At 44.5% G+C, this 25,342-nt stretch overlaps 1 protein-coding gene across 1 annotated transcript; it reads left to right on the plus strand.

The window, feature by feature from the left end:
* Nucleotides 1–3,433: 3,433 nt before the first annotated feature.
* On the plus strand, nt 3,434–24,772 carry LOC310862573 (sodium-dependent neutral amino acid transporter SLC6A17-like; the record flags this gene model as incomplete). The annotated part of the gene is made up of 11 exons (XM_083770534.1): nt 3,434–3,713; nt 5,070–5,227; nt 6,546–6,672; nt 17,925–18,106; nt 18,556–18,666; nt 18,781–19,022; nt 20,604–20,796; nt 21,391–21,583; nt 21,772–21,931; nt 22,568–22,736; nt 23,510–24,772. 11 exons carry the CDS (start codon nt 3,434–3,436, stop codon nt 23,894–23,896), a joined length of 2,202 nt encoding a protein of 733 aa, XP_083626660.1. The 3' UTR covers nt 23,897–24,772.
* Between the last annotated feature and the right edge of the window lie 570 nt (nt 24,773–25,342).

Here is a 25,342-nt window from a genome sequence, read left to right on the forward strand (position 1 = left end):
AAGTGGAGGCTTTAGAGTTAATGCACATGGGAGGGATTATGAAGAGGTTGTGAATGGGCGGGATTATTGCATCAGAGAAAATCTGATGTCAAAACATCAACCTTTTTAAGTCAGTGCATGTACTGTACTATAAGCTACCGGTAAGTTGCCCTTTACAGAGAGTCACTAGCAAATACTAATATAAAAGGTAGTTACATTGAAAAGCCACTTGAATGTTGATTGAGGCTTTTAGATGGTCCTGGCTAGGGTTTCTGAAAATCTGACGTAAAGTTATTAATGAAGAAGTTCACCTGTATTGAAAAATAGTTAGTCTGGAATCGATTTCGATATGGCTGTCATTACTAGTGAAGGTACTGTAGGCCTGTCACAATCATGCATCATCACCTATCGCAATTATTTGAGATAATCTCAATCATTTTAGATAATCTCAAGTATTTTGTAGAATCGTCATAATCATCACATTCATTTTCAACATTAAACATTAAAATGTTAATCAATTTTCAAACATTTGTATAAAACATCATATTAAATATGTGTTGTGTGCCTGAGCACTTATACCGTAGCACTTGCCCTATAGGCTCGAAGACCCTGCAGGCTTATGCAAAGGCTAAAATGTAATTTAAATAGCATGTTATGTAGACAGGTCAGGGTCACCTGGCATCCTACAGGGTGTATATTTTAATGTACACATTATTGATTTAAAAAATAATAATATATATTCTACTGTTAGATGATAGATTCTTTGTTTTTAGCTATGATCCTTTACTATTACTATTTCTATGCATTTTATGTATTATCTTGTGATGTCCTTGCTTACTGTAAGTAATTCTATATTAAGAGTGCCTGCTAAATGCCTAAATTGTAATTGCAATTTTCAAAATGCTATCCTTGCTTTAACTACTTGCTTTGTGCCCTATATGTGTGACCTCTGTATTAATAATCAGTTAAATCACCAAAGAAAAGCTGATATTTCCCCCTGTACTGCAACTGGATTTTGGTACCATCTCATTGTGTAATATGAAGCAGACTGTAACTGATAGAGCTTTTTACTCTAGTAGCACACACGCACGCACGCACGCACGCACGCACGCACGCGCGCACATGTTTGGTTGGTTCGGTTGTATTTGATTTTAAATAACAGTGAAAAGTCTCACTCAATGAGACCATACCAGGTTTGGTAGCAAGACCACTCGCCCTTGGCGAATCGCCTAGACCACTCGCCCAGGCGATTCGCCAAAACGTCAAGTCCACTCGGACCAAGCAGAAGGCCATTCAGAACAATAGAACATGTTAATCAATGATAATGTTTTATTTGTAGATATAAATTATATATTTCCCCTCAAATATCTTAGTTTTACCAACATTGTTAATGTGAAATAGTTTCAATATGCTTATTTAGTTAAATTGTGATAATTGCTATAGCTATTGGAGCTCTGGTGGTCCCAGACAGACAGGGGATGTTAAAGACGAAATTATGCCCGGGTACAAGGCATCATGAGTGGGGGTGACTGGGAGGAGTGACTGGTGTTGACATCGCGGATTGTCTGACTCTGCCAAAACGGAACAGTTACCCTTAAAAAAAAACACCTCCATTCAGTTTCATTGTAACTGAGATTTTCGATCATAATTCATAATTTTTTAATACTGTATTTAGCTATAACGAGCGCAAATGTCCGATGCTAATTGACAGTGCTACTATGCTACTACCAGGGGGAAAAATGGCTACTCTCAACCGCACAAGAGGAGATTAGACCCCATCCCTCCCAGAGAAAATCCCATAGCCTGGAAGGACGATCCCATAGAGTATGGTCCGTACGGGAGATCCTTTAGAGGGCAGCAACGGACCATCTTGGGGCTTCACTTTCGGGTCGAGTGGACTTCCCCTTTTGGCGAGAAGACTTCACTTTCCGGGGCGAGTGGTCTCGGACACCCCGCCCCGGAAAGTGAAGTCTTCTCGATCAAAGGGGAAGGCCACTCGCCAAAGATGAAGTCCACTCGCCGAGGCGAGAAGTCCGGTATTCCCAGGTTTGCAGGGGTGTATCAAGTACTGTGATTTCAAAATTACAGAACTTTCTTCATTACAATTTTAATACTTTTACTTCTACTCCACTACATCTCAGAAGAAACTATTGTACTTTTATTCCATTACAATTACGACTATTTGAAAACTTTAGATACTAGTTAGTTTGTAGTTTTTGATTATTATTACAAAACATACATTCTGAATCATCTATATTGTCACAGAAGTAAATAAGTTTCAGTGAAATGTGTTTCGTGCATTGTTCCCGTGTTACACTATCCACTCTCTATACATTTCAGCCATGTGAAAAAAGCTGATCTAAAAGCGACGCAGTGTGAGCTTGTAGATCTGATATTTTCAAAAGATGTTTATACATTTTATTTCATACATTTGAAAACTTGGGACATTCTGAAGTTTATATTTTTATACCAATAATTTTATACTTTTACTCAATTTTGAATTCACAACTTTTATTTATTGCGACCGTATGGTAGGTCGCATATTACTATGAAAACCTGCAAAAGCTGTGCGTTGCTCCGTCACTCACGCCTCCAAACGTCAGTCCATCATTTTCACACCCTTAGTGTTACCCCAAATATTGGTGTTTGGTGAGAGTTAAGCCAAATTAGGTCAAATTCTATACTCTCTGGCTGAAGTTAACACTGTGGATTTTACTGTGTATGTTGGGTTTGAGTTTGGATATGTTGTTTAAGTGTTTCAGACTGTCAGTGGATTAGAGGATTTGCAGGGGATAGTTTCCGTAAAGTTAAGCTTGCAGAGAACAGAGAAATGCAAAACAATTTGCACGATTGCAAATCTTTTGAATCCAAAAACCTGTGATGGTCTGATGGAAGCCAAGGGTGTGTCCCTGTTCCCTGATTCCAATAGGAAATATATTACATCGAAAAGTGGCTCGATAGACAAAATATTTCTGATTTCCTTCGGAGGCCAGCTTATGAAGACCACATGGGCCAAGACGGGGTATCAGGAGAGAGGAGATCTACTATCTACTAGATAGTAGATAGTAGATCATAAGGCTTCTTTAAATCTTCTCAGGTGTGAATTGGATGCCAATGAAGGATAAGATTATCTTTTAGTGCTGAATTCTACCAGCAACATTTTGCACAAATACCAATTTGTATTGGATTCTTATGTTTTTTTGTTTTTCTTTCAGGACTGTGGCCTGCAGCAACTGACCAACCACCACCGACCAGCCACCACCAAGTGACCAGCAACTCACCTCGGCATCTCTATTCAAACCCTTTTTCGCTTTCTGTTTCTACCAGTCTTGCTCTCTCTCTCTCTCTCTCTCTCTCTCTCTCTCTCTCTCTCTCTCTCTCTCTCTCTCTCTCTCTCTCTCTCTCTCTCCACCCCCACCCCCCACCCCAGCTCCCAACCCCGTCAGCGTCCCCGATGCCTAAGACCAGTAAAGTGATACAGCGCGTGCAAAGCCATGAGCACGTCACAGAGTCTGTGGCTGATCTGCTCGCGCACGAGGAGCTGGACTACAAGAACAGCGCCCTGAATGTGGGAGGGGCTGCAGGGAAGAAAATCCCTCAGATTGAGGTGCCCGAAAACGATGGCCGCCCAGCCTGGAACAGCAAGCTGCAGTACATCCTGGCCCAGGTGGGCTTCTCTGTGGGTCTTGGAAACGTGTGGCGCTTCCCCTACCTCTGTCAGAAGAATGGAGGAGGTGAGTTTGGACCTTGCTCTCCATAGTTAAAGGACCACTTCACCACTTTTCAACCCATCTTCATATAATAGGTCCTCACTCCTCACTAATATCATGATAAAATGGCACAATTTCTTTCTACTCAGTCTGTGTCTCATAGGAGGGCTGAGGGCAGTTCAGAAACCCGTCCACAAGTGACATCATCGTTAGGCAGAGTTTTTTTAAACAAGAGTTTTTTTTAAAGAATATTTCGATTTTTATTATCGTGGGAACGATGGCTTCCATTTTCGCATTGCAACTTTCCAGGAATAGCTTGGATGATATGAACGTAGGTTGAAAAGTGGTGAAGTGGTCCTTTAATAGTTACGATCCCAAACAAGTGTTGAAAGTCATCTTAAATCACAGACACAAGATACTGTGATTTGTTGCTACATGACATTTCCACTGGTCTGTCTTTCACAGAGGAGCTGGCTATAATTAGTATAGACGCATTATCGATTACTACTGCCAGTAGGGCAGGAAAAATGATACTCTGGTATAAAACTGGAAAGAGATAGTACTCATGAATTAAAAATGAATGATTTATATATAGTCATGATGCTTTATTTTTGTTCCTAGAGAGGAGGTGTAGGTCATAGTAGGCGAGAATTACCATGACAAATCTATGAACATAATGTTTACATTCAAGTCCTGAATGTGCCCGTGCAGCCAAACGCATCCCTTGCTTATCTTCTCTTCCATGGAATGATTTAGTTTTAGTGCATACAAGCAGCATTATTTACTGATGGCAGACGCCTAAACGACAGGTAATGTCGTCAGGTAATGTGAGCAGGGGAGCTGCCATCATTCACTCTATAATTTGCCTCTCGACAGCCAATTACAGACACATTACAAGGTCTGTCATGTGGAGCATTTATTGCTCTTTGGACGGCTCTCTGTTGTCCTTTCTTCTCGTGCCTTTTTCTTTCTCGCTCTTTCTCCCATGCATGTCTATGTCAGTCCCTCCCTCATGCGTGTCAGTCCCTCCCTTGCCAAGTCTTAATGCCAGAAAATATATCATATCACACTTTGAGCTGACCCCAGTTCAGGTAGCTGCAATTGATGGGTTCTGGCTGAGCAGTCACAGCATTTGTCATTTTATTTACACACTGGCAGAGACCCAAAACAATGTACAAACGTATACTGTGTAAGCTATTTACATTACTTTCAGCAAGGGATGTAGTTGTACCACAAAGTATACATTTGCCATACATGTTCATATCCTGGTGATAACTGACCCTGGATTAGACCGGAAAGGGCAGCATTTAGACACACTTTATGTGCACTTTTTAATTAAATATACACATACCGTAACACCTATATGTGTTTTTGTCTCAGGAGCGTACCTGGTCCCATATTTTATCCTCCTCATCATCATTGGAGTCCCACTTTTCTTCCTGGAACTGGCAGTTGGACAGAAGATCCGACGTGGGAGCATTGGGGTGTGGAACTATGTCTGTCCCCGTCTGGGGGGTATAGGGGTGTCCAGTTTGATGGTAAGCGAGTGAAACAATGTAATTTTCTTTCAATTTACTGCTGGGCGATAATAATCATAGAACACACAGTTGTCATCCCAACTGTTATAAGATGATGGACAATGAATGTTGAATGTTGCAAATCTGCCTGCTACTGTATGTATTTAGACATGGTCTCTGTATTGAACAACAGATTGACATTACATTAGTGTAGTGTGAGTCCCCTGATGAAGATCAAAGACAATACATCAGTGTCTCACACAAGCCCTGCAGGGATATGTGCTTTGCAGAAAAATATATTCACTCACTGTGTGATTTATTCAAGTGATGTTTTTTCTGCACAGGCAAACACCTTAAAACCGCCACCAATTCCATGATCATCTTGCACCACACAGCATAAATAAATCCCTTGGAGCACTGCAACTTAGTAGAATGAATCTTATCCTCACAGTTGCAAGGCTGGTGCTAAAGTTCCTATAAATACATCTTTAAGCGATTACTGTGGAAACCTCTGAAAGAAAGCACTTAAATTATTTGTGAATCTCCCATCCATATTTAGCTCCACCTCCTCTGTGTCCTTGCTGTCATGCTACAAAGCATGGTGCCTTATTTGCATACTCATTTCCACTCAATATTAAGATATTATTCTGCTTTGCTACAGTATGACAAAGTAGACATCATTTACTTATAATCTTTGGACCGGAGCTAACCGCTCCAACATGTGACTTTGTGTGTATGGCTGTATGTTAGTCGGTAGCAGCACGGTTACTGAGGTTACTGCGTCAGCGTCATCATCATACTACATGTTCATCATCAACATTATCATCATCATCATCATCATCATGTAGCGGGGAGAATAATGGATGTACAGTAGTTATATTTAAAGGCCAGTGTAACGCCCAAGTCCAATACTCAATACTCAACTATACTTGCAACATGTGACAACTTCTTGCAACTACTTGCAATCCCCAATGGCAGTTGCAAGGTGTTGCATTGTTGTGGACTGGCCTTAAACTGTTATGTTTCAAGGAGTTGCAACTAATTGCATTTGCATTGGTACAGTCTGGCCTTTAGGATGCCAAGAATCCCCCCTCGCATGATGTGCTGAGACCAGGCAAGATGGAGCGTGTTGTAGTGATGGAGTGTAACCCTAACCCTACTGTGGTCATTTGTTTTGACAGTTTGGGTCTCTGCCACTTGAAGGCCAATTTTAAATTGAGTTGCAAACTCCACCCAGCTAGCAAGTCAGTACCAGCTTGGGAGCCCTTCAACAAGTGCATTAATGTGATGGACCTTTATTCACTTCCATCTCTAATGTGCATACCGTACGTCTCTGCAGGTGTGTGGCTTTGTAGGCCTCTACTATAACGTGATCATTGGCTGGAGCATCTTCTACTTTTTCCAGTCCTTCCAAGACCCTCTTCCATGGAGTGACTGTCCCATCAGAAGGAATGGGTCACTAGCTAGTAAGTGTACAACACATCCAGTATACGAGTCACCAACAATATATTTTCATGGAACCACCAACAATATCCTGTGATTGAAACAGGTATTTGTGTTCCAACAGTAAACAGCATTTCCACGTGTTTTAACCTCGGCTGACTCATGCTTCTAAATCACACAGAAAAGTAGATTGGCTGATAGTGTTAACTACTTTGCAAGGTGTCTTAAAACTAGATTGACATAATCCAGATTAAACTCCTCTGAGTTTCCATTAGATTAGTGATGATAATATTCCGAGCAGAGCCAAGAAACACTCAGCACATACTATCTATGACTCAGCAACAATGGATCTGCCAGCAAATGGAAGAGGGGGGTGTAGTCAGTATCCCCAGACAGAAGGATGGGCATCTGTTAAAAGAAAATCTCCTGAAGAACAATGAATTGTATCCTAGAATTTACAACAGGACACGGGACAGGAATGGATCACTGCTGTTTTTTCACACTGGATCCCACATTAAGATCATGTAACGGGTCCCAGGCTGTGTGGGTACCACATTTACAGTATTGGTTGAGTGGAAGATGTAGGTCTGAAAAACAGAATGAATAGTCACAGAAATGAAGACAGAACTTGTTTCTCTTTCGTTCCTAGTTTTCCTCTCATTTATTCACCATCCGATGAATCAAATATAATTCACAATACAAAACAATAAATCAAACATTTCCCAATACTGCAATAATGTCTTTTTGTTCAAAGTCCTCTGTCAGGTCCAAAGTGAGTATGGAATATGTGCGTGTACAATTATTCTGCTATCCAGGTTGTGTGAGTGTGTTCCAGGCAACAGTGTGTGTGTGTGTGTGTGAGGTAGGTATGGTATGTCTGTGTGCTGGTGAATGAATGTGTATTGTCCATTAATGTGTTAAACAGGTGAGTATGTAATGTTGTTGTGTTCTCCCATAAAAGTACATTAACATCTTTCCATTTCAGCATTTGCAATAAAACTCTCTTCACATTCAATATAATTCTTTGGCTTAATCATTCTCAATGAACCTCAAAATTATATTACATAAATACATCCAAGTGCATTTCTTCAGTACTGATACTGGTTCGAGTTAGCTACCATTCTGTAGTGCAATAATACTGTCAATTACAGTGCAAATAGTTCCATAGTTGTGCCTTAATGCTGCTACAAAACACAACCATAGTGCAGTATGAATATACATTCACATTTACTTTAGCTTTCAGCTACACTTCTATCAATAAACTGTTGTCTCTTCAAGACATACTGACATCATCACAAAGGAATGAATAATAGAAAAAGAGGTGAGCATATTAAATACACTCCAAACACAATAACCTCCATAAATGCACTTTTACAATAAACCCAGTACTCCATAATGAACCATAGAGCACCCAAATACTCCGAAATGTAAATAGAGTAGAAATATAAAAGTAATATAAATGCACATATCTGCTATGCAGCTATTTAATGTAAAACCGAAAATTAGCTGTTCACAAATCCTTTCACACAATAATATATCTGTCAAGTAATCAGGTAACCAGCATTAATCATGTCGGGGGTAAATATAAATTAACATCTCTCTCTGTTCAATACACGAGGCGGACGCCATTATGCAACAGTGGTTATGTAACAACAGGGCGACGCCATTACATAACAGCATGATGCAACTCTCCAAAACCGCGGCATTTTCACCGTATTTAAACACACTCTAAAGCACTCAAATTCTTCCTCAAAAGACTCACAGTATCTCCACATAAGCACTCGATCCTCAAGGGATAAGTTAATATTGTTTTCACGTTGTACTAACCTGAAAAACAGAATGAATAGTCACAGAAATGAAGACAGAACTTGTTTCTCTTTCGTTCCTAGTTTTCCTCTGAGGAGAAAGGGGGCGGTCCCCTAACCTTAAGAGGGAAGCGTCAGGAAACCATACCATTCTATAGAAAGGTTCCGCGTTCCTCATTCTAGTGAACTACAGTGATATACTGCTGATATATTTTGGCTTGTGACCATTTGAATAATAAAAATAATAAACGTACTGGACAATACTTTTAACCCAAAATGAAAATAAAGAAAGACCAAAGAACCAAAGAAAATAAAAGCTATTTCACACTTTGTGAGAGTATCACACACTCCCCGACAAACAGAAGTGGCTCCTGACACTTGACCTTGATAATAGAAAACCTCAAAATCCGAACTTCATGTAAACGACTTCGCTCTGAACAGTGCATAAGAAAAATAAGAAAAGTATTCCCAAGGCAGGTACCGAATGTCTCTACTGTGTGTAGTCCATGGCACTTTCAGGCTGTGTATGAGTATGCGTGCGTGCGTGGAAAGTATGCGTACAGTCTGTGGTATGTATCAGTTCAGTTCAGAAACAATGAATTGGATATGTAGTGTGTGGGAATGGGTAGTGAGTGATGGATGGGGCCATTTGGGGCTGAAAGGGAAGGGGATAGGGATAACACAGCTGGGGCCACTGCATCGGCTGGATTTCAACTGCATTCACAGTGGGACGGGGCTGGTAGGCTGGTTGGCCCAGGGAGGGGTATGTGAACATGTAGCCGGGCCGTCTCACCCTGGTGGAGTGTCTTGGAGGGGGTTGATGTTCAGGCTGAGGCTCTGGAATATCTTCCTCCATGTTGACTACTTCAGGTATCTCTTGGTCGTTGAGCTGAGGCTGATCCATGTCCTGTTCAGTGTCACTGTGTACTTCCTGTTCCTCTTCTGTGACACTTTCTCTCTCCTGTTCAGGTTCAGCAAGAACTCTCTCCTCCCGGTGGATTCCATTCTGTTCCTGGTTTCTCTGTGGCTCCTGGTGTACATGTTGCTCTGGTACGTTACGGTCGGTTCTGGGATTCTCCACAGGTACCCGCAGCCAGTAACGATACACTCCATCCTCTTCCTCAGAGTCACTTGTGTCTGGACTCTGCTGTGCTTGTTCTGGGGCATCTGAATGTCTCTTAGTTCTCTTTGTTGACTCACGTGCTTTGGTGACTGGACTGGCGACTGGTGGCTCTATCGGCAGGTCATTCACTTGTAACAGCAGGTTCCTATGCAGAGTGCGAGCGGGGCGGCTTCCTGTCTCAGGGGTTACTTTGTAGACAGGATTATCTCCAACCTGCTCTTTCACGATGTAGATGGTATGCTCCCAGTAGGGTCTTAGCTTCCCAGGACCCCCTCTCTCACTGAGGTTACGCACGAGGACTCTGTCTCCAGGCTGGAGAGTCACACCTCTGCTCCTCTTGTCATAGTACTTCTTTCCTTTAGAGCTGGCCTGTTGGCTGTTTGCATTGGCGATGCGATAGGCCTCAGTCATTTTTCCTGCCCACTTTTCAGCGTATCCTCTGTGGGTTCCATCTTCTTCATCTGTTAGGAGACCAAAGAGAAGGTCGACAGGGAGACGTGGATGATGACCATATAGCAAGTAGTAAGGTGAGAAGCCTGTGGATTCGTGCTTTGTGCAATTATATGCGTGGACTACTTGGGGTAGGTGATCCTTCCAGTTCTGTTTCTCTTTCTCTCCCAGGGTCCTGAGCATCTGTAACAGCGTGCGGTTTAGTCTCTCAACAGGGTTACCTTGGGGATGATAGGGGGAGGTTCTAGAGTGGCCAACGCCGGCTAACTGTCTCAGTGACTTGAACAACTCGTTCTCGAACTCACGGCCCTGATCATGGTGGAGCCGAGACGGATATCCGAATCTGGGGATGAAGTCATTGAACAGCTTGTCGGCTGCGGTCTTGCCAGCTTTGTTACGGGTGGGGTAGGCTTGTGCAAACCTGGTAAAGTGATCGATTACTACAAGAATGTACTCACAGCCACCACGGGAGGGTTCCAGGTGAAGGAAGTCGATACACACTAGTTCGAGGGGAGAGTTTGATGTAATACTGCCCATCGGCGCTCTTTCATGTACAGCTGGCTTCTTCTGTTTTAGACAAGGGCACTTTCTGGTGATGTATTCTTCAATCTCTCTCTTCATGAAAGGCCAGTAGAAGCGCTCTCTTGCTAGAGTCAGGACTTTCTCCACACCGACATGGCCCATGTTGTTATGCAGGTAGGTGAGAGCTAGTGGCCTGTAGGTGGCAGGCAAAACCAGTTGTCTCCGACCTATGGTTTTCCTGTACAGCAATCCATCCTCTATGTGCAGCTTGCCCCACTCTCTCAAGAGCCTCATGGTGTCCGTGTCACAGTTCCCTTTGTTGCACTCTGCTGGTGGTGTGTTGTTCTCCTTTAACTCCATCACTTTTCCAATGGCTGGGTCTGCTCTCTGTTCTCTTACCAGTTCATCATGGCTAATCGCCTGCAGTGGTTCCTTGTGGGGTTGGGTTTGAGATGTGAGGTTGAGAGCTGCGACCCAGGCAATGTCTCCTTCTTGGGCTCTTCGGGTTCCTTCCCATACAGTACACACAGCCTCGTCTGTTAGCTCCTCAGAGCACTCTGTCATGAGGGTGCCGATGTCCAGGGGACAACGGGAAAGGGTGTCTGCGTCGATGTTACTTTTGCCTGGCCGGTATCTGATGTCGAAACTGAAATCAGCGAGCTGTCCCACCCACCGATGGCCTACTGCGTTGAGCTTGGCAGTACTTAGGACATATGTGAGCGGGTTATTGTCCGTGAAGATGGTGAAGTGAGGGGCATAGAATAAATAGTCTCTGAATTTGTCACATACCGCCCACTTTAACGCCAGGAACTCAAGCTTGCCGCTGTGCAGGTGGTAGTTCTGTTCCGCTGGTGTCAATGTGCGTGACCCGTAGGCAATCACCCTCAGTTTTCCATCCTGGTGCTGGTAAAGGACTGCTCCCAGACCTTTTTGAGACGCATCTGTGTGGAGTGTGAACGGTTGATTGAAGTCAGGGTACGCCAGCACTGGGGGTTCCATCAGCATGTCGATCAGGCGTTCCAGAATCTGCTGGTGTTTCTCATTCCACTCGATTGGGGTGCGAGAGGACTGTTGGGGGGATTTAGTCTTGGCTCGTGAGGGTTTAAACTGGGGGTGTCTGGGAGTGTCAGGCTGTAGCTTGAGCAGGTCATACAGGGGCTGGGCTATCCGTGAGAAGTTTTGCACATAGCTTCTGTAGTAGCTCAGGAAGCCGAGTACTTGTCTGACATCTCCGACTGTCTTTGGCGCTCTGTGTTTCAGTACTCTCACTGCCTCAAGGTCCTTGGGATCCACTTTAACTCCTTCCGCAGACACCAACCGGCCAACATAGCGGACTTCTTTGCGAAACAGCTCACACTTCTCTGGCTTCAGCTTCACGCCGTGGCGCTGGAGGGCTTGAAGGACTTTCCGCAGTACTTGCACATGTTCCTCAAAGGATTTACTAAAACACAAGACGTCATCTAGGTAGGGAATGCAGCATTCATCCCGGAGTGTGTCGAGCATCTCCTCCATGCTCCTCTGAAATGCTGCTGGGGCGTTGGATAAGCCAAAGGGTATTCTGACCCACTCATAAAGTCCCCAGGGGGTCGTGAATGCCGTCATGTACCTTGATCCTTCCGCCATAAAGCCTTGGTGATAGGCCTTGCCCTGGTCGAGTATCGAAAACCAACCGTAGCCTCCCAGTGAGTCAGTGAGATCCTGGATCCGGGGGAGGGGGTGACGGTCTGGCACTGTCTTGTTGTTAAGAAGCCGGTAGTCGATACACAGGCGCAGCGAACCATCCTTCTTTCTCACACATATGACAGGGGCTGCGTAGGGGGATTGAGACTTCACGATCCATCCTCTCACTATCAGGTCCTGAACATATTCCTTCACTTCTTTGTAGAGTGGTTTTGGGATCGATGCGTAGGCCTTTTGCACTGGGATGTCATCCTTGAGTCTGATCTCCATCTGTAGTGAGGGAATGCAACCAATGTCACCACCGTCCCGTGCAAAGGCTCCAGACTCCTCACGCAGCACTCTCTCCACTGCCAGTTGTTGTTCAGGGCTCAGGTGACTAACGTCGACAGGTGGCAGCCAGGGTTCGATGGGGGTTACACTGGGAGAGGCGACGTTAACCTCTGCTGTCACTTCCATCTGTGGCTCTGCTGCATCGGTCTCAATGACTTTGGTCACATGCTGGATGACACCTAGGGGAGTTCTCTTTGGCAGGGTGACATCATGCTTTGAGTGGTTAGAGATGGGCACTCTAACATAAGGCCACCGTGTGTGGTTGATTTCCAGGAGGCCTTCTCCCACACTCAGCTGTCCTAAAACAGGGTTCTCTTCTGCAGGCTCATACAGGACAAGGGGATCAGATGTGTCGAAGTTAGGGGGGATCCGGCACCACACATGTACTGCACTTCCTGCTGGAATCACAACATTGTCTCTGCCCACTCTTACTGTGGCTGGGTCACAGAATGTCTTCTGGGGAGCGTGGATGAAATTGACCATGGCCATCACTTCCTCTTCCTCCATCCCGAATGCTCTACGTAGGAGGCCGACTAGTGCGATGAGAGCAGCACCAGATGACTCTTGTCTCTTGATGACCTGTTCAAGTACATTGGCTCCTAACAAAGGCTGGGGTAGGGGACACTTGCTGACTAGAAAGGGGGCGTGGACAACGAGATTTGGGTCGTCGTTTCCTGCGAGGTTGACAGTGAGTTCCACCCACCCGTCATAGGGGATGGCTTGGCCATTTGCTGCGTAGACTTTCAGGTCCGTTTCTAGGAGCTCCTGCAGCGATCTCACTGAGTAATTGGGGATATGAGCGCCAGCCCACGTTCTGTCAATGATGCTCACCTGCGAACCAGTGTCAAAGAGGACTGTTGCTGGGTTCCCATTAATCGAGCATTTCAGCTGGCTTTTCTTTCCAATCAGGGGTGCTTGGCATTCAGTGGTACTCTGGCAGGTAAGGGTGTGTGGCTGGGGTTTGGGGTTCTTGGGTCGCTTTGATGACTTGTTGGGGATGGGGTTTACTGATTGGGACTGGAGCTGTGCGCCGGCCTCTGACCGTCCCTCGGCAGAGACCGGGTCTCGTTTCCCTGAAACCTGGTTCGCGTCAAGCATCCCACTGCCCGGTGTCCTGACTCTCCACACTTGAAGCAGTGGTTGCACTCCTGCCGGTTCTGTTCTGTACATTTATGACAACGAGCCGTCCTTCCCCTCGCCTGGAAGGAGGACTGGGGGTTGTGATTGGGGGATGACTGGACGGGGTGGTGTGTCTGGGCTTGGGGTAGTGGGTGGGCCATCTGGGTGTTGTTTACCTGAGCATCCATTAGAGAGGCCACCATTTGCGTCAGGGTCTCCACTTGCGCACTAAGCTGTTGGATGGTCTGGAGGTTCTTGTCGTCTGTAGTGGCGTGTCTTGGCTTGTCTTCGGTCTGTCCACCTCCTGTCTCAACCTTGGCACTGTGAGCCTGTGTGTTCTTCTGGCGGGGAAGCTGGCCGAGTCTGCGCTGATGTTCATTCTCGTCGCTGATCATTTTAGTCATTTGGCCAAGGATTTCCTCATCAGTGACTTGGTTGTTTGAGACGAGGGGTCTCAATCTCTGTCGAAGGTCGGCATGTTTTACTCCCAGGCCCTGATAGATCGTGTTGAGAAATACCTCTTGAATGGTTCTTGGATCATAAGAGATGTCCGTGTTGGCCTGTTTTGACTGGAAAAGGAGTTTCTGCTTGAGTCCAATCATGCGATACAGGAACTGCTGTGGTGACTCTTGGTCTGCTTGCCGGGCACACATCAACTCCTGAAACATCTCCGTAGTTGCCTTTTCCCCAAGATGAGATCTGAGGAAGATCTTGAGTTCAGGGACAGCCAACTCATCCTTGTTCGACAGCATGTCCTTGAATGTACCTGGTTTGATGATTCTCAACACTCCCCGGACCACTTCGGCATCTGCAAAGCCATCTTTGACTCCTTCATCCATTTGTTTACTGATGCTATTGTAGCTGATCTCCGAGCTCTGGTCTCCAACTTGGCCTCCATGTACCTTGAACTCTCTTCGCTGGAGGTAGGGGAGGTCTTTTAGGGGGACCATTCTCTCTGGTGTGTTCTGTGGAGGGGGGAATGACACTGTTCCAGCTTGGTGGTTGTGTGTCGAGGCGGGGGAGGCAGCTTCAAATTGTTTCAGTTTCTTACCCAGTTCTTCATACATTCTCCTCAGTTCATCTCCTGGCTGGGTAGTTGCACTGTCGGGGGGGTTGGAATGGGAATGGGGTTGCATTATGGTGCTGTTGATCTGGGGGTTAGGTGGCGGTGATGTGTGGTCTGGTGGGGCTGTATTGTCAGGGGGGTTGGATGGCATAGCCATGTTGGTCTGGGAGTTGGGTGGCAGTGACGGGTGGTCTGAAGGGGAAGGGGTTGGACTGGTGCTGCGTACCACGTGTGACGTGACGTCAACTGGTGACTCTGCTTCAATCATCTGGCATATCACGTCGTTCAGCATCATCAGTGAGCTCAAACCTTCATCCTCAAGTCCTAGGAGGCGATCAGACTGCATGTAAGCGATGATGTAGTCCATGCATACTTCCTCATCGACTGGGCTCAGCTGGTCGGCGTCCTTGCTGTCAGATGCAATGTCTCTTGCAACCTCATAGATGTTGGCACTTGAGAGCTTAAACAACTCCTTTTTGATGCTCCACACCACCTCTCTCCGTGACTGGGACATGGTGTGTGGTTCCGATGGTCAGGCGATGTCTCGTTGGGGTGAATGCTGGTATGGTGGACCAGCAGCGTTGCTCCTTGGTGACTGACGTGCGTTGCCTTTCCACTTCAGTAGTGCGGCTCCCTGGCGAGATCTCTTCTCTTATCTCCGCCTATGGACACCCACTGGCTGACTTCTGGCGTGCAGTCACGTCTGGTCACCTTGGTCTCTTGGTTCTGGTATCACTGAATCAGCATTCCAACCAGTAGGTGGCGCTGATCCCGGACGAGCCCCCACAATTTGTAACGGGTCCCAGGCTGTGTGGGTACCACATTTACAGTATTGGTTGAGTGGAAGATGTAGGTCTGAAAAACAGAATGAATAGTCACAGAAATGAAGACAGAACTTGTTTCTCTTTCGTTCCTAGTTTTCCTCTCATTTATTCACCATCCGATGAATCAAATATAATTCACAATACAAAACAATAAATCAAACATTTCCCAATACTGCAATAATGTCTTTTTGTTCAAAGTCCTCTGTCAGGTCCAAAGTGAGTATGGAATATGTGCGTGTACAATTATTCTGCTATCCAGGTTGTGTGAGTGTGTTCCAGGCAACAGTGTGTGTGTGTGTGTGTGAGGTAGGTATGGTATGTCTGTGTGCTGGTGAATGAATGTGTATTGTCCATTAATGTGTTAAACAGGTGAGTATGTAATGTTGTTGTGTTCTCCCATAAAAGTACATTAACATCTTTCCATTTCAGCATTTGCAATAAAACTCTCTTCACATTCAATATAATTCTTTGGCTTAATCATTCTCAATGAACCTCAAAATTATATTACATAAATACATCCAAGTGCATTTCTTCAGTACTGATACTGGTTCGAGTTAGCTACCATTCTGTAGTGCAATAATACTGTCAATTACAGTGCAAATAGTTCCATAGTTGTGCCTTAATGCTGCTACAAAACACAACCATAGTGCAGTATGAATATACATTCACATTTACTTTAGCTTTCAGCTACACTTCTATCAATAAACTGTTGTCTCTTCAAGACATACTGACATCATCACAAAGGAATGAATAATAGAAAAAGAGGTGAGCATATTAAATACACTCCAAACACAATAACCTCCATAAATGCACTTTTACAATAAACCCAGTACTCCATAATGAACCATAGAGCACCCAAATACTCCGAAATGTAAATAGAGTAGAAATATAAAAGTAATATAAATGCACATATCTGCTATGCAGCTATTTAATGTAAAACCGAAAATTAGCTGTTCACAAATCCTTTCACACAATAATATATCTGTCAAGTAATCAGGTAACCAGCATTAATCATGTCGGGGGTAAATATAAATTAACATCTCTCTCTGTTCAATACACGAGGCGGACGCCATTATGCAACAGTGGTTATGTAACAACAGGGCGACGCCATTACATAACAGCATGATGCAACTCTCCAAAACCGCGGCATTTTCACCGTATTTAAACACACTCTAAAGCACTCAAATTCTTCCTCAAAAGACTCACAGTATCTCCACATAAGCACTCGATCCTCAAGGGATAAGTTAATATTGTTTTCACGTTGTACTAACCTGAAAAACAGAATGAATAGTCACAGAAATGAAGACAGAACTTGTTTCTCTTTCGTTCCTAGTTTTCCTCTGAGGAGAAAGGGGGCGGTCCCCTAACCTTAAGAGGGAAGCGTCAGGAAACCATACCATTCTATAGAAAGGTTCCGCGTTCCTCATTCTAGTGAACTACAGTGATATACTGCTGATATATTTTGGCTTGTGACCATTTGAATAATAAAAATAATAAACGTACTGGACAATACTTTTAACCCAAAATGAAAATAAAGAAAGACCAAAGAACCAAAGAAAATAAAAGCTATTTCACACTTTGTGAGAGTATCACAATCACAATACAACACCAATGCAACATGGAGGTGCACCGTTCTGAAGCCAGTGTGTGTAGAGAGAGATTTCCTCATGATGGTCTGTGGGCTGGTAAACAATAAACCAGAGTCACTGCAAACAGTTTGCAAACTGATCGGGTAGACGGGAAATGATTGATGGAATTATGTCAGAATTATGATTCAGCTACAATATACTGATATACTGTACACTGTCATGCCACCCACTGTGTGTGTGTGTGTGTGTGTGTGTGTGTGTGTGTGTGTGTGTGTGTGTGTGTGTGTGTGTGTGTGTGTGTGTGTGTGTGTGTGTGTGTGTGTGTGTGTGTGTGTGTGTGTGTGTGCGTGCGTGCATGCGTGTGTGTGTGTGTGTGTGTGTGTGTGTGTGTCCAGAATGATTAAAGCACTATAAAACAGATTTCTCCAACCATGTGTCACCTCCCCTCCACGCTTCCCAAGGTTGAACAACAATATACAGTATGTACACAGAAAAATGTCAGGTGTTGTGAATGACGTCAGCACATGCTCTGCATACCAAACACAGAGTTGACCTTGTTTAGCTCAGGGAGCCAAACCACAGAAAATAGAGATATCGACTCCCGGCGTCATCTTTCCCATGAAACTCTCCCTGCTACATGCTTGCACCTGCACCGTCACTGTTTGCTGAGACTCACCCATGTGTGGTCCCACCCATGTGTCCGTATCACTGTGACTGTCCCCACATATGGCACACACTGACTGACCTCCCTGTCTTATCATGACCAGTTGTGGAGCCAGAGTGTGACAAGAGCTCAGCCACCACTTACTTCTGGTACCGGCAGACCCTTAATATCACCAGCACCATCGCAGAGAGCGGCGGACTCAATGTGAAGATGACCCTATCTCTGCTGGTGGCCTGGATTATCGTCTGCCTCGCTGTCATTAGAGGCATCGCCTCCTCCGGGAAGGTTAGAATGTTTGCTATCAAAGACCTGAATCAGAATCTGTTTATTGGCCCAACATCACACAACAAATTTGACACATTTTGATGCTTTGCTCTCAGGCACATAGGAAACATTATATATAGCAGATATAAAACATCAGAGTAAAATAAGGAGGATTGTGTGAGAACTGGTGAGAGCATTATGCAGTGTGAACACTATTGGAGGTGTGTATGTTACAGTATGTAGTATAGCACAGGTAGATATAGCAATAGGTAGACATTGCACTTGGTAGTTACATGACAAAAAAAAGACATGAGCAAGATTTGATTTGTGCGGCACGGTATCAAAGTGGACTGATTCTGATACATAGATAGATAGACCAAATTCAGTAGCAAGATGGATTTGGATGTGTCATTAAAGTGAAGGCATACAAATGTAGTCTGAAAATATATTTCTCCTCTCTTCCCTCACAGGTGATGTACTTCAGCTCTCTGTTCCCCTATGTGGTGCTTTTCTGTTTCCTGGTCCGGGTTTTGTTGCTAAAGGGATCAGTGGATGGCATTGCTCATATGTTCACCCCCAAGGTAAGACTGAGGGAACCCCTCTCTCTCCTCCCCTAAGTATTGATTCATCATTACCTGAAAATTATCGTTTACTGTACAGTACGCATATATGTTTCCCCCAATATTTATCAACAGCTGGAGAAGATGCTGGAGCCCCAGGTATGGAGGGAGGCAGCCACCCAGGTCTTCTTCGCCCTGGGCCTGGGATTCGGAGGAGTCATCGCCTTCTCCAGTTATAACAAGATAGACAACAACTGTCACTTTGACGCTGTGCTTGTATCCTTCATCAACTTCTTTACCTCCATCCTGGCAACACTGGTGGTGTTTGCTGTGCTGGGCTTCAAGGCAAACATCATGAACGACAAGTGTATTGTGGAGTAAGTTTCCCACCCACTCCTCCGCATGCCATTCCTGTTAAAGCAATTTTAGTTTGGTGGAACCGTAGGTTTGTATACCACCTGGTTATTTTATAGTCCAAATATTGTATAATATAAATATCCTTCGCTTCTGTGCTCCATTCACTATCGCATATATAACTATTATACTACTATTAAACTACTATAACTATTGCATTTAAAACCATGTTTTAGTTTAGCACATACAGTAAATGACAGGCAAAGCATATTCCAATATCTTTCAAAAATGTTAAATGGCTAATTTCATGTTTATTTTACTCTTGATGGGTAAGTAAGTAAGTAAGCAGCGGTGGCCGAACGGTTTGCGGAGCGGTCTTGATATCGGAAGGTCGCTAGTTCGTATCCCCGGACCGGCACGTTAAAATTACCACCGCTGAAGTGCCCTTGGACAAGGCATTGAACCCCTACCATGAAATGTTCTATGAGCAGGGCCTGGCTGTAAACAAGTTCTTGAGCTTAGTCCAGTTACCCTGGGTAAACATTGTTCCTTTCTGTAGCACAACATAAACAACTAGAAAAAGTGCCCTTCCGGGCACAGGTCTCCACCAGGTTATCCACAGATCCGTGCAGTTAGAGGTAAAAACACTTTTTGGCCAGTTATAGCGCCACCTTGAGGCTGAGTTGAAATTGTTCATGTGGCATTTCGTCCTCGGCCTAGTGGGAATGTGGGTGCACAATTTCACGGAAATCACGCGATGTGTTCATGATTTGCAGCATTTTGTTTGAAACTGAGCACTCCTGTGAACTTTGGAAGCCAATCTTAACCAATCAGGATGGAGTCTGATAAATCTGAAAGACCCGTTTCGTTGAATGGCTCTAGAGAGACTGTGTACCAATTTGCGTGATTTTTGGACAAAATCTGTAGGTGTACTGTGCAAAAACTTGTTTTGCACAAAGCGGCCTCCTGGTGGCGCTATAACAGGCCGTTCTGGAAAGTTTGGGGCAGAGGTTCATGGTTGGCATCCAGGGAGTGTGTGTGCAAAATATGGCATCGAAAAACTTGTTTTGCACAAAGCGGCCTCCTGGTGGCGCTATAACAGGCCGTTGTGGAAAGTTTGGGGCAGAGGTTCATGGTTGGCATCCAGGGAGTGTGTGTGCAAAATATGGCATCGACCGGGTTAACGGTGGCCGAGATTAGCTGTTCACGGACACACGGACACACACACGGACACACACGCGGACGGACGGAGTGCAAAACATACTCTCCCCACATGCCTTCGGCCTGGTGGAGACAACAATGCTACTAGGCGCAATAGTTGGGAAACAACATGTACCTTTTTTCCTTCAGCTTTGTCTGTGTGTGCTAAAAGTGAGATTTTGAGACCTGCATACAGTGTGAGAGTGAATGGAATCACTATTGTTCCGGTTTCTCAAACATAGAAGCAACAGATTTGTATGTGATGGCCAGGTAGATAACCCACGGTTCTACCAAGCGCTAGAACGTGCTATTTATTATTTTGGAAATATTTTTCAATAATTATATTATGTTAATGAAATATGTTTCAGTAATACCCTGGTTATTGCTTCCAATTGTCTGCACAGCAATGCAGAGAAGATTCTTGGATATCTCAACACAGATGTCCTGAGTTATGACCTAATCCCACCCCATGTGAACTTCTCCAACCTGAGCCCATCAGACTATGCTGAGATGTACAGTGTCATCAAGACAGTGAAAGAGGGCAGCTTCTCTCAGATGGGTTTGGATCCCTGTCTTCTGGAGGATGAGCTCAACAAGGTCTGTCTTGCTGATGTTCAAACACATCATTCTGTGAACTTAACCACATTTTAGCCCATTGTCCATATTTTGTCATGGGGCATGTCATTTGTCATTTGGGCATGTCATTATATTAAATGATTGTGAAAATAGCAGATCGTCAAGTTTACAATGTGTCGCTTCACAACAATTAATGAAAGAAAACGCTACTATTTTAAAAATTGCTGGCTATTTTCATCGCATGACACCATTGTAAGTATGTAATAGTTGGCGTGGGCAACTTTGGTGATGGAGAGGGCCAGTATATTTCCACATTAACTCCAGAGTGCCACATTGCATATACTGTTGGGCAGACATCTCTTATCTCTTACCATTGACAATGAATGGAGAATTTACATCATATGTGTCTGAGCAAATAGACATGTTATGTCATGATGATATACGATGATAAGAGCGCCCCTCACTTCACACGGCTGTGATTTTTAGATAATGTTTGGGATTGTTTTTCTGTTTTAATTGATAGAGATAGAAGAGAAGATTGTGTTCTACCTTTTGGACACCACTGCATTAAAGTATTCTCCATGACCCCCAACAACCTCCTCTCTCTCACTGCAGTCTGTACAAGGCACAGGCTTGGCTTTCATCGCGTTCACAGAGGCCATGACCCATTTCCCAGCCTCCCCCTTCTGGTCCGTCATGTTCTTCTTCATGCTCATCAACTTGGGTCTAGGCAGCATGATCGGCACCATGACTGGCATCACCACGCCAATCCTGGACACCTACAAGGTCAAAAAGGAGGTCCTCACAGGTGAGCCCTGATGAACATTATTTTTGACACATTGGTCCATGTGTACAGAATACAAAATACATACTGGGGGGAAACAAATGAAAATTATATAAAGCCTCCAAGCTTATGGCATTTGCATAGTGTTTTTATGTTTTCCTCTTGTTTAACAATAATAATTGTAATTTCTTCTTCTTCTTCTTCTGCTTTAGTGGGCTGCTGCATCATAGCCTTCTTCTGTGGTCTTCTGTTTGTTCAGCGCTCTGGCAACTACTTTGTCACCATGTTTGATGATTACTCGGCTGGTCTGCCCCTCACTATAGTGGTCATTCTGGAAAACGTGTCTGTTGCCTGGATTTACGGCACCAAGAGGTGATGCCAGACGTACCACAGATAACTCTTTCTGTCTCTAGGTGTGTGTGTGTGTGTGTGTGTGTGTGTGTGTGTGTATGTGTGTGTGTGTGTGTGTGTGTGTGTGTGTGTGTGTGTGTGTGTGTGTGTGTGTGTGTGTAATTTCTGGGTGGGTGTATTTTGTGTCTGCATGTCTGTGTATGCTTGTGTTTTTGTATGTGTGGCTTTGTGTGTCTGCATTCAGACTTCACTCCATTCCTCTCTCCAGTTGTATCCCTACTTTATTCCTTTTTGTTTTTACTTTTTTGATAGCTGCTTCGGGGGTTTGTTTTTTCTGTGCAGAAGACTTTGATAATATTTGGAATTCATCAATGTCACCACTTAGAGTAGCCTCGGAAACCCAGACGTTTTTATTTCCAGGGAGAAAAAGAAAGTCTTGTTAATATGACAAAAGGTGCAAAAAAAGTAAAGTAGCAGCCACGTCATTTAGGTGTGCAGTGGATGAAAATATTATAATATTTAGAAGCTCTGGCTTACACTGATCTCACACTTGTATGTCAAACGCTCTGGAGCGTCTGAATTGTGCATTGTAAATTGATAGTTGACAGCAACAGAAATATACTACCTATACGAAATGAACTTGTCTTTGGGTGTCAGGTTCATGCAGGATCTGGAGGACATGTTGGGTTTCCGGCCATATTCCTTCTATTTCTACATGTGGAAGTACGTTTCTCCTCTGTGCCTCATCGTTCTCATCTCTGCCACAGTCATAGAGATGGTCATCAGCCCACCAGGGTACAATGCCTGGATCGAAGAACTGGTCAGTGTGTGTCGTGTGTTCCTGGCATAAGCAACATTTTGGACCTCAAAGCAGTTGTCAGATTAGTGACGTCAATCTAGACCCAAAAGGTTAATTTGATGTCTCCCCCGGACCCAAACTAGTGAAAATAGCAGATCTACAACCTCACAAAACGTGTTGCTAGCTTGTAGATTTGCTATTTATTACTTCTTAAAAGTATTTTCACCCTCTAATGAATGTATTTTTTTATGGAATTTAAGGGCAGTCACAGGGACTATAGGGAGGAACTGAATTGGGAGAAAATGAGAAATGTTCTGCTCTGTCAAATAAGCTTTATTATATCAAACAGGATCGCTGTATTCTATTTTTTTGCATGGCCTTTCCTTCCTCAGCGATCCTAGACCGGTTTCACGCGTGCGCACTGCCGTTCACTTCTTGTATACAGGCGGACTAAAAAGCTGAATAAATCTATATCTACGGAGCTCTCCATCGTTTTGACAAAACGTGCGATGTTCGGAGGTCTTTTCTGATTACCCGGTAATCCCGATTGGAACATTGGCGTTTTGTAGACTAGCGCAAGGATGGCCTCATTTTAGCATTTAAATGGACGCCACAAACGGACGTGCATCACACTAAAACCAAGTACATCCGGGTCTGCAGTCAAGCGTTGGCTCTTGCCAACCAGGGTCCATCACACTGACAGACAGATTACTATAACTATTAATAAAGCGCACACACCCCGACGTCACATTGTCTCCAAAAGTCACTCTCTCTCTCTCTCTCACTCACTCTAGGCTCAGGAGCGCTTCCAGAGCTACCCTACCTGGGCACTGATCATGTGCTTCGCACTCATCGTTGCGGCCATGCTTCCTCTCCCCGTCGTCTTCATCGCACGGCACTTCAACCTCGTATCGGACGGCTCCAACAAGCTGTCCGTTGGCTACCGTAAGACCATGATGAAGGACATGTCCAACCTGGAGGAACAGGACGAGACGCGGTTCATCCTCGGTGCCAAGCCTGGCGGGGTGCCCGTCCCATCCGGGCCTGTGAGCAGACCCTACCTGGGGCCCAAGCCCATCGACCCCAACTCTCTTTCTCCAAGCAGCTGCTATGGAACAGGCTACCAGAACGAAGCCATCAGCCCCGTCACCCCAACCACACCCATCACCCCAGAGTTAGGCCCCTGACCTATAGCAATTCTTATCTCTTAATGTTTTCCTTTGCCTACTTTGCCTTTTCAACAAATAGAATCTTCACCAGGTAGCGCTGCAAGTGCTCCATAAAATCCCTACCACTTAGAGTAAGCTCAAAGCAATAATGTAATTCCTCCACTTACTGTAGCAAACATTGCTGGAAGTAACCACAACCTGTGAAAACGCCTGAAATAAGGAGTATGCATGTACTGGCAGAACAAATGGATCTAAGAGAAAAGTCAGTATTTCCATCAGATTGTGTCCCACAGTCGATAATTGCAAGACAGTGTGAGTGTGAGATACAGCTGTATCCAGTGCTGCTCTGTACTGGATACTTTAATATCACTATTTCAATATGTTTTTGATCAGGGTCTGCGGCCTGCTTTTCTTTGCCTTAGCACTGCAGTATAAGGAAGCCCTGCAGTGCAGGGGGCACAGTAGTATCACTGGCACAGATCCTGCAGTGCTCACCCTGTTTTGTAGTACTCTTAAAGGGACACTTTAAGATGTGTTAATGATGTTTAGAAGATTTAGAACACTTTCCTGGGGATTTTATGTGTGTAATATATGTGGTTTTAGTTTTAGATATTTTAGATCTTTAGCAGTGTCCATGATGTCGTGGACACTGGGCTCACTTCCTTCCTGGACTACAATTCCCATAATGCTTTGGTGCACTGCTCCTCCTTGTGGATAGGGGGAAGGCTGTCTTACTGGCGAGTGACTAATTCCCGTGCCAGTTGCCGTGGGCTCCCCCCAGCGCACGCGCCTCACCGCTCTCAGGCCGCGACCACACGACAGACTATAATATGCATGACTATTGACTGACTATCGTAAACGATACAGACAGACCTCCCCAACAATATCACAGAGACGAACAATATCGAACAATATCGAACAATATCCCCGTGGACCATTGGACGATTTAAGATGACCCCATGTTATGTTATTCTCCATAGAGAAAAACTTAATTTTCTTCTCTCACAGCTCGGGCTGTCATCCTGTCGAGAGCGGGGAGGCAGGTGGGCGTGGGGGATTGCACGGCAACTGGCACGAGAATTTGTCACTCACTTCTTACTGAGACATGTAGTCCAGGAAGTAAGTGTAAGTGAGCCCAGTAAAATATCTAAAACCACATATTACACACATAAAGACCCCAGGAAAGTGTTCTAAATCTTCTAAACGTCATTAACATATATTTGTTTGCAAAAAGGGTGAAGTGTCCCTTTAAGGCCTATTCATACTCCAGTTTTAGGTGATAAGGTGACCGTTGCAGTGGTTAGTATAGTAAAAACAGAGAGATGCGTTTAGGTGAGCAGTGAAGTGCATCACCGCAGCGTGATGTCATTTTGTAGTTTTCGGTGGTCACCTAAAACTGAGTATGAAATATGAATATTCCTTTAGTCCTACCTAGAGGAATGTAGAAGAGGAACCACTGTGTTC

This window comes from Protomyctophum parallelum, assembly GCF_964188405.1.
Source record: "Protomyctophum parallelum genome assembly, chromosome: 8".
Classification (NCBI taxonomy): domain Eukaryota; kingdom Metazoa; phylum Chordata; class Actinopteri; order Myctophiformes; family Myctophidae; genus Protomyctophum; species Protomyctophum parallelum.